This window comes from Gavialis gangeticus, unplaced genomic scaffold (genome assembly GCF_001723915.1).
Source record: "Gavialis gangeticus isolate Ggan-Ray unplaced genomic scaffold, GavGan_comp1, whole genome shotgun sequence".
NCBI classification, from domain to species: domain Eukaryota; kingdom Metazoa; phylum Chordata; order Crocodylia; family Gavialidae; genus Gavialis; species Gavialis gangeticus.
The window spans coordinates 766877-776932 of record NW_017728997.1 but is presented as its reverse complement, the minus strand read 5'-3'; the positions used below and the strand labels follow the sequence as shown (position 1 = coordinate 776932).

Sequence of the window (10056 nt, the reverse complement as noted above, 5' to 3'; positions counted from 1 at the left end):
GGGCCCCCCCCCCCCCCCCATCAGGACAGTGGAACAACCCCTCATTTAGGCCAAAATGAAATTTGAGGTCAAGTACCCTGCCTCGCTGGGCAGACCAGAGAGCAGCCACTAGTGCAGCCACCTGGAAAAATGGATTCTGATTACAACTTTGTTTGATCCCTATTCTCTAGAACGTGAATTAAAAATGCCACTTCCCATTTATCCAAGTTAACCACAGCTCTCTTCCATGCAGGGAAACTCCCAGAGTGGCACTGCAGGATCGATTTGACTGGAGCATGAGAAGTGCTCCAAAAATGGAAGCTGAAAAAAGGTTACTGATCAATCCCAACCTCAGTTTAACCTCTGGACCCTGGTGCAACTAAAAGGGGTGTGCAATACAGGCACTGCAGTACGCTCAAAAAGTGGCAGCCCGATGCATATCCTAGCAAGGGCCATGACACTGCCGCCCTCAAACATTTATCTAACATAATAAAGGTCATTGGTACATGTTGCATTTACCTGCCACTACAGAAAACGCCACCCAGGCTGTGGAGATCAACAGAGCTTGGGGACTTTCCCATAAAGAACATTACTTGACAGCTTTAGGCAAAACTGATTAGCAGGAAACCTGAAAGGACGGTAACCTGGCCAGCTCCACAGCCAAGTCTAGAGGCATAACCAAAAGGAAAGCACCTGGCAAAAAAACTCTTCATTAAGAAGGGAAAGACAAAGCACTCTGACCTAAAATTCTCAGCACACTCTATAAATACTGCAAGTCATCTCAGCAGAACAGAGAAGCCTGCTTAAACTAACACAACAAGGATTTAAAATAGATTATGGGTCTGTTCCTAACTGGGCCTTCATAAGGTTTAGTCAAATCCCAGGTATTTTTACAGATCTGTGTCTGTAAAAACCCCTGCAACTCTACAAATCCCTGCTTTCAAAGCCTATTGGATTTTAGATACTTTGCATACCGAGGGCAACTTCTCTCTTAAAAATACCTCTTTATTTGGGCACGAACAGCAGAATGGATTGTTTCCTGCCTCAACACAGAGGATGCACAAAGCCAGCTACTGTTTTTCCATCAAAACATTTCTGTCAGTTGCTCTAAAATGAGTGAGACATGCACACAAATCCTGCAACCAGTCTCCTGGGAATATTGCTGTAAAAGCCTCATATGTCCCAGTCTAATAGTTCCCAATGCTTGCACAGAAGCCTATGATATAGCCACTACCAAAGATGGAAAAATGCTCCCACTTGACTTTACCCTACAAATACAAATCCCACTGTGGGACAGCTGACAGGCTCCTCTGAACAGACGCTTAGACAGCTTTGCCCGTATAGCTAGCAAACACACACTGGCTTCCCTTGCCTCAGGACTGAATTAGAGAAACAACTTAAGAACTAAAGGCAGATCAAGACCACTTGGAAGGTCTACAAAACTATGCAGGAAAGCAAGGGCTAATATGCAAACATGGACTCAAGAAAGCATTTCGGAGGCAGGGGGAACTGCTATTGCCATCGTGTCCTTTGACAAGGAGGTGACCTAATTGCTTCAGCCTCTTTCACCAACCTGGATGTCTCGGGCTCGCTCATAAGACTGATAGGCAATTTTCTCCTCCATGCTGGCCAGCTCCTGCTTTAGATTGAGGATCTCATTCTGGTGGAGCTCTGTCAGATCATTCAGCTGCTCTTCAAGTCGTTCACATCTAGAAATGAGAAATGTCAAGGGAGGGGGTGTGTTAATGAGAATGGGTCAGCAGAACTACATCAACAATCTCAAGGTGAATGGTCGAGGTGTTTTTCAAAGACAACATGACCAGTAGCATTAAGATGCTGTGCGTGTCCCTAGCCCTTCTGCTTATCTCAGAGAACTAGGCCTCCCCACTGTGGGAGAGGTAAGCCCTACCTGTGAGACAGGAAAAGGTAGATAGTTTTGGGGACATATGCACAGAGAGGCTAAAGACCTCTTCCAAGGCGAGACATAGGAAATCAAGGACAGAGAGTTAGGAAGATCATTTGTATCACCTTCCTCCACCTCGTGTGCATTAAACCACCAAGCTGAGCGCTTGCCGAGCACCAAACAACAGGTATTTTCAGTTCTACTTGGATCAGCAACAGGCAGGAAAATGATACAGTAATTAGATGACCAATCTCTCAGGCAGACAGAGAATGTGACAGTCTTGTCTAGTATTGACTCATTATGTGGAAAGGTCACCTGAATGGGGTTTTTTTTAGCCTTTACCTTCTGTGAATGATTCAGTCCAACTCACAAAATTACCATGTTCTGTTATTTATGACAAAAGCACATTAATCATGTGCCTGCAGGCTCACTTCTTTATCTTTCTAGGGGTGAATGGACCGCAAGTGATCCTTACTTCAGGGACAAAGATTTGAAGCATAAGGATTATTTTTAGGGTGAAGGAAAAAAACTCTTATTTTATTAACAATGCTTCAGGTAACCGCTCAGTGCTAATCCCATAATGTCATTTTAACTTTGTCAAGTATGTCTCCACACAACCTCTTCATCCAAGGATCTCCAAGTGCTTTTACAAGCAATGAGGTTTCAACACCCCCTCAAAATTGGTTAAGTATTTATAGAGTTTCTGTTAGCCTCTCTGTACTTCCGTTTACTTAAGAGACTAGTCCAAGTGTCTAGATATAGTAAACTAGGCACTGTCTAGATTAAAGGATCCTACCATTTGTTCAGCTACAAGCAGTAGCTTTGGTGGGTACCCAAGCGCAGACCCGGCTACTGCTGCTGTTGGCGTTTTCACCACCACATTATCTAACTCTATTCAAAACCAATCTTAAAAAACACGGCAAAAATGTTCAGTTAGGCTCTCACCATTTGTACCAACAATGCTAACAAACCACTGAAAAATCTGGAGGGAAAAACTAAAATGAAGACTCATCTTGTTTTAAGTACAATTCTTCTCTGGTTCCATATAAATAAATGTACAGGAAGCAATCCTCAACTATTAGCCTTCATTTGAACAGCTAACGTTTAAATAGACACAAGACAAAGTACAAATCCTATATTTTTCTTGCAGAGTTACTTGATGTTTTCCATGCGACTGGCTGACAATCCTTTAGTTCCTAGACCTGAGCTCTCTTTAATGTGCATTTTGTTTTCATTGAAAAAAATAAGAGAATGAATATTTACTACAGAGCAGCACTTTACTTAAGTCCAACTCTTTGACGATTGTTTTGGCTATGAACTAGAAAAGAGGTGGTATGTCAGACTGTAAAACAACAGCAATCAACTTGGCCATCCAGTTGCGTTGAAAAAGGACATCACTAACTGATGCTGTTCATTCCCAAAACTTCCAAAGCATCTCTGCAATCAAGACAGAGCATGGGATGCAGCTAAGGGGAAAAAACCAAACAAAAAACCACAAACCAAAAAAACAACAGACTCCATGTGTCAGCACTAGGAAATCAAACTATGCAATGGCCGACCAGCTATTTAATATAGCCATTTCTTATCCTACTTCCCCCTCCAGATCCTGAATTCAAAAAGATTCTTAATAAAAACCTGCCAGCAACCAAAGCACAGTTCAGAACTAAACCTACAAAAAGTGCTACACGCAGGATAAAGATTAGAGGAAAAACAGTTAATATGTTAATACATTTCAAATCTAACTTTTCCAAGAATTTATTATTACACCCAAGGGACTTGCATGTTCATGAAAATAGTGTGATTATGCCTTTATCCCTATCCCCACAGTCTCCATAAAACAGTGGTTGCCAAGAAGCTTCAATCCTGTTCTGTTACAGCAAACAACGGATTTGGGTAACTTCAGTACATACTTCAATTTACAGGAAACGTAAGGACACTCTTCAAATCCAAATTAAAGCATTTGGGCATAACACGGATTAGAGCAAAGAAGCTGGCACAGTGCCTCCCAGAGCCAGGAATGCTGGCCAGGGCTGCTGGTTTATTCCACAATCAGCAACAACTTCACCCCACTTGCCTGGCCGCAACGGCTGCTTGCCCCATTACATCAGCCAGCCATGGCTTGTGCAGGCTGACTTGAGCCCATACCACAACTCAGCATTTGCCAGTAGAGACAGATTTCCTATTTACTTTTGGGTATTAAGTTTAGTTTGTCTTCTTTTTACTCTTTAACATCTATGAGTTCAAAGAATTAAAGAGGCTGGGGTTTTTTTTGGTCCATCATATTTGAGATGAAAAGTTGGTTTTGTGATAAAGCACAGGATTGGAAGGCAGGGTTTTGAGGAAAAAAGTGGGACAGTTTAGATTAGGCACTATTACCACAGCAAATGACATCAAAACGGAAAAGATAAGACCTCTGGAAAGAGAGACCAGGGCTATGCACACACACACACACCACACATGTGAGAGAGTGACACCACACACACAGCCACCTGTGTAATGTGGCCACGTGATAATCTGCATTCACTGGGCATCTGCAAGTGCTTCACCTGCTCGCAACCAGCTCTGCTGGGGCTATTTAACATTCCTAACCTCTGAGCAGGTCCTGAGAGCTGGCATGTCTTCTTACCTGCTGAGCATAAAGTGTCCCGTTCTTCTCCTCCCTCCCTCTCCCCCACCCTGTTCAAATGTGCACGGTCCCCTCCAAATTAAACAGGTTGAAATTGAGAGGAACTGTAGGATGAGATGTTTTCAGTAATGGAGGAGTGACCAACCCAGCCCAGGTAGGAATAACATCCCACGACACCAAGGATGGACGTTACCCTCTTTTGTAGCGGGTGCAGTTCTTGTGTCCAGTCCTGGAAAGTTCTGCGATACAGAATGTCAAACAACAATGCCATCACGTTTTCTAAACAAATTTGGGAAATTTGGGATTTCTAGAGTGCATGCGTTATATATTTGTTTCCCACTCCTTCTGAGGTCTGTTTAACTGGGGTAATACTGCACGGCAACCTTGCAGAGGGACATGGAAAGAAACAGCATCATTTTTAAGATGCCCGATGTATTTTTAAACTAATAGCTGAAAAATGTAAGCCCAACGCAGAACACATAATAGTAGGGATATTATCAGACATTTTATCAGCTCTGAATGCTTTGCCCAGTTGGGCTGAATCAGCCGTTCCAAACTGATGCTGACAGATCTTTAAGCACAATGTGAAGCGAGCGCTAAATCTACCTTTCCACATGCACCTCTTGACAGGTATCTCATTTTTCACTGTACCCTTATCATCACTTGTTCCCATAGTTCTTTTCACTTCATTGTCATCCAAGTACATTTCTTCTGCTAACTGGCTGCTTTCAACAGAAGAATGGCAGCTAAAAGCAACAAGATTTGCAATGCGTCAAAAGACTTATACCTTCATGGTACACAGAGGCACACAGTGCTGCTCCAAAGACAGCATGTCCTACTTTCTGTCCCAACACGTACTTTCAGCTCCAAGCACAAGTGTCCACACCTGGGCACAAACATTTTAGTACCTGCTTGCCAGGGGATGATGATTTTTTAATTGACGATGAGGTTTTTATTGCCCTGAAGTTACTTATGCCACATGAGACACCACTGAAAGTCTGTCCTGACAGTTCTCTGCTTGAAAGGGTAACCGATCAAGCAGTATTTTAAATAAAAAGAGTGCTATTAAAACAAGTATATATAACCACTAACTATCCAGAAAAATTAAAGGTGTCAGATGGTAGAGTTTTGCCCGATGGGTCCCTCACAACTGATCCTGTGAGATCTGACTACACTTTCCAATAATGGTGGTTTAAAAGGAGAAACAAAAAAAGGCAAGCCTCAAACTGGATCCATTCCAAACCTGTGAGCTCATACTTTCACTGTGTGAAAGCAGGTTTCTAATGGGACAAGAAACATGAAAATACTCAGTGGGAACTTTATTTTGGTTTCTGGACAGCACATAAAGTCCCTGCTGCTATCAGTAAGCAGCTGCCACCTTTCAAAGGGTGAGATAAGCAACAGGCTATTTTGGAGTTTGTTCCAAATTGGGAAAAAAAAATTCACAAAGACTGCAAAAAGCCCAGACTAGGATCTTCCTTCCTCCACGATTCAGCTCCAGGAGGAGTGGTTAAACTGTCTGGGGCCATATCAGCTAGCCAATGGGCAGGTAGCAGAGGCTCTTGTACAGCTTTGGCACTGTGTCACTAGGACAGCTGGAACAACCTGCAGTGCAGGGGAGGGGGAAGGGAGGCAGATACAGGAAGAACTGGAGTGACTGCACTGGCAACTCCCCCAGAGCTACTTAGTACAAGAGAAGCCATGCTGAGTGATAGTCAAGAGCTGTATGGAGGGTGGGAACCAGGCAGGTCATGGAAAGCCCACAGGGCAGGCAACGGTGGTGAGACAGAGATGGAGCCAACGCAAAGCAGAAGCTCGGCACATGCACAAAAGGAGAAGACTCTGGATGCACACTGCACAGATTCAGTGGGGGAAAAAATAGTTAAGGAGCTAGTTCTCCCTTAAGGTACTAGGGCTGATGTGCTCCCAGGGCAGCAGCAGGCAGGTCTCGCACTGCACGTTAGAACAGCTGCACATGCTGCTGGTTTCTGAAGGATTCCTAGAAACAACCAGCTGTGTCTAACACGAATCCCTGGCCTGACAAATCAAACTGCAATCTCTTGGTTTCTCTCTTCCCCGAGAAACAGTTTTTCCATAAGAGAAATATAGATAAGAATGGGCTAGCAGTTCTGTATCTCAGCACTGATTTCCTCTCTGGTCCTGGGCAAATTACTAAGATATCTGCTTCAGTTTTCTCATCTTACAGGAACACTTGCTTTATCTCCAATGCATTGGGGGGGGGAAATCAACCAAGCGATATCTTCAGTAATCAGAAATACTGCAAGCTAGTCCTGTTTTGCCACAAGTTAGTCCAAGGTCCTTGCAGGTGATCAGATACTGCCACGTGCGGTTAACTGGTCATTTCTGAGGGGCTGTCTACATGGGGACGCTCAGCAAAATGTATCTGAACCAGGTACAAGTTATAATGGGAGTAGGCTAAACTAGGCAGAGCCATTTTCATTCTGAATGTGTCCACAAAAGGGGTTTGACTAACCCACTTTGAATTCACATCTTTATTTCATTTGGGGTGACCCTTCCCAAGTCTTCTTGCTACCTTATTTTCTCCAATCACTCTCAGATCCATGCATACTTAAAAACCAAAAGATGAGTCTTCTCGAAAGTTGGTTTCTTAAGCTGATTTTGGAGTATACCTTGTGCCCACTGCCCCACTGGAAGGTAAAAAGGTTTTTACCTTCTCTGTGAGATTCATTAAACTGAATAAACTTTGAACTTTGTTAAATCATTTCAAAACAATGCAACAGTCCCCTGGGGTCTCTGATGATGCATGTCAGGCTGTCATTTTGGTAGCGTTATAGCGTGTATGTGGTTCCATAACAGATGACAAGTGAGAAACCGAAGCAGTAACAAACAAGCAGAACCTCTCTCCAAGGTGGAACAGAAATCAGATTCCACAACCCTGGTAAGGGACTGAGGTGAAAAGCACATTGCTGGGCTGGGCTCTGGTGTCACTTTAAAGGCCTGATCACCCCAGAACAGGACTAGAAACTGACCCTAGCCTGGCCTGGGGATGCCGGGTTTGCAGACACACCAAGCTCACCATCTTCTACCAGATCACAGTAGCCCAAACCCTGCAGGACTCTTCCAGGGCTGTGGCAGCAACTTCTCTCAGTGAGTTGAGCACAGCAAGGGCTACACTATACACCACAACCCCTGTGTCCTGCTGTGGAGCACAGCATGGCCAAGCCCAGGTTGCTCTGGACACCCTGACTCAAGTGTTGCTGAACATACCCCATAAACAATGCCTGCCTGCCATTACTCCACTCCCTTGTATTTCAAGAGGGAGGGAGGGCGCAGTCCCAGAATCCCATCGGGTTTGGGCAGTGGTGCCTGGGTGGCTAGTAAGGACTGGCCTATACACAGCCACAAAAAAGGCTGGTGGGGATAAGTACAGGCTTCCCTATTTGATGGGAGGGCAAACTGTTCAGATGAAGAGAGAGCGTGGCTCTGGTAGGGGCAGCCTACCACAGATATAAAGCATCCTAGATGGAGGAGTACAGGTTCCTTGTCTCTGTACCCCTGGGACTGGCTGGGGAAGGTGCTGCAAAAGGGACAGCAATACACTGAAGTATATGGAGCTCTGCTCTGATCCCCTCTGTCCCCCCTGCTGACAGCTACTCTGTGGAGCTGAAGGCTCTGAGAGATGAGGAACTGCTGCCATTGAAGCAACTCCACCTTCTTGCTGCTTCCTGCCGTGTGAGAAACATTGGCTAGGTCAGCTACAGGCAAACTGTTTCCACAGCCATGTTCTTCCTGTGGCAGGTGTAGCATGGAGTGGCTGCTAAGATTTGAGTGTCCTCTGTCACTGTGGAGCTGACAAGGGCTAAGACTTCTAGCCTTAGACTATACTGGCAGAGGACATCTTCAGGGAGAGTCCCTGGACATGTTGGGAAAAGGGCTAGATACTAAAGGGAGATGAGTCAGGTCTCTGCTCCCCACTTTTCTAGCCAGAAGCAGGTCTAGGCCTGCATGGACAGAGGGAGATGAATCAGGGCAGAGCTGCACGTGCTCTTCCTTTCCCTACCTGGAAGAACAGGAGTACTGTGATGACAGCTGAGGGGGGCATTCCTTCCCATGAGGTCTCAAAACCTTCTCTGGTTAACTTCTTACCTGAGAATTGCAGCTCCGTGGCCAGGCCCTTCTTTGTTACTCCCTTCTTGTTCTGAAAGTGGGTGAACAGTGAAGTGGCAGAGGACACCAGTTAAAGTTGTGTTACAAGGTCTGAGAAGACTAAGGAGTTTCACACATGAATTAAAAAAAGTTAGTGTCCATAGTCTGCTGAATCTTTTGAGATCTGCATTGCTCTGACTTGGAGCAGTTAATATGGGGGCTACTGAATGACATGCTTACCTGTACCGTTCTTCCTGCAGAGTCTGCATTATTAACGAATAATCCCGCTGATAGTGAACCTTAAGGCTCTCAAAGGATTCTTCCAGTCTTGCCTGTGTGTCTCGGATGTCTTGAATCTCGTGTAGTATTGCATCAAACCCTGAGCTCTGCATATCCAGAGTATTTGTTTTGGAGCTGGAAGCTCCCACTGGGCCTCCTGTGGTGCTGTTGGCTCCCACAGAGCCTGATGTGGCACTGGAGCAGTCCTCTTCACTGCCGTATTTTGGGCTTGACTGAAAGTTCTGAATACCCAGAGTCTTCCCATCCTCCTGCCCTTCTTCCAGGGAGTCCTTCAGATTAGCAATATTGTCCGCACTCCCAAACTTGTTCCTTATCAGGGAGGCAATCTCCCGAGGTTTGGATACCACGGCTCCTGCTGCCGAATGTGTTGCTTGGGAGAAACTGGAAAGCCCACCTTTAACACTGTCCACTACCCCTTCACTAAAACCAGTTACCTTAGCCCCCACATCCTTCAAGCCCTGATGCATATCCCTGAAGACATCCTTTGGCTGCCGTGGGATGCCATTCTGCTCGATTTCCCGGAGCTTCCGGTGGTAGTGTTCTAGTTTCTTCTGCAGCTGCAGGATGGTCTGGGCCGATTTCTGGTTCTTCTTCTCAAACACCTGCTTGATGCGGGCGCTCTGCTGCTTGTCAGCATTGTTAGCTAGCTTCAGGTACTCCGCCACATTGTCATCCCGGGCAGTCTGCTCAATTTTGATCTGCTCTGTCAGCTTCAGTATTTTCTGCTGTAGGTGAGTGATAGCCACCTTTGTCCGCTGAGGATCTAGGGTCCCATCCACAGAGTCAGCATTGATGCTGCCATCAGTGCTTGAGGCCACTGCGCTGGAGGTCTGTGCTAGGCTGCTCACTTCCAGCCGCTCAATCTACGCAAAAGGAGAGAAAATATGAAGGTTATACCCTTGCTTTGGCAATCTAGAAAGCCGTCTAGGTCATGGGGGGGGGGGGGGGGGGGGGGAAACGGACATAAAATCTGCAACATAATCTGCTACCTTGATTTTTAAAGTCAGCATTTTCCATCACATCCCCTGTCTTACTCCTATTACTCTTACATTTCCATCCTTCCATGAGGCATTTGAGAGCCCATATACACTTTATGAGCATCTAGAAAGATGAGGGTCAA

The 10056-nt window shown here is 45.4% G+C and overlaps 1 protein-coding gene across 7 annotated transcripts in view; it reads right to left on the bottom strand.

Annotated features, from left to right (window-relative positions):
* Positions 1-10056, bottom strand: part of TMCC1 (transmembrane and coiled-coil domain family 1) — a 209140-nt gene that overhangs the window by 5187 nt on the left and 193897 nt on the right. For all 7 annotated transcript variants that reach the window (XM_019504649.1, XM_019504648.1, XM_019504651.1 and 4 more), the window contains 2 exons: positions 8877-9799; positions 1553-1688 (listed from right to left, as the gene is read on the bottom strand). In XM_019504649.1, the coding sequence (XP_019360194.1) occupies positions 1553-1688; positions 8877-9799 (1059 nt within the window). The remainder of the gene's footprint in view (positions 1-1552; positions 1689-8876; positions 9800-10056) is intronic.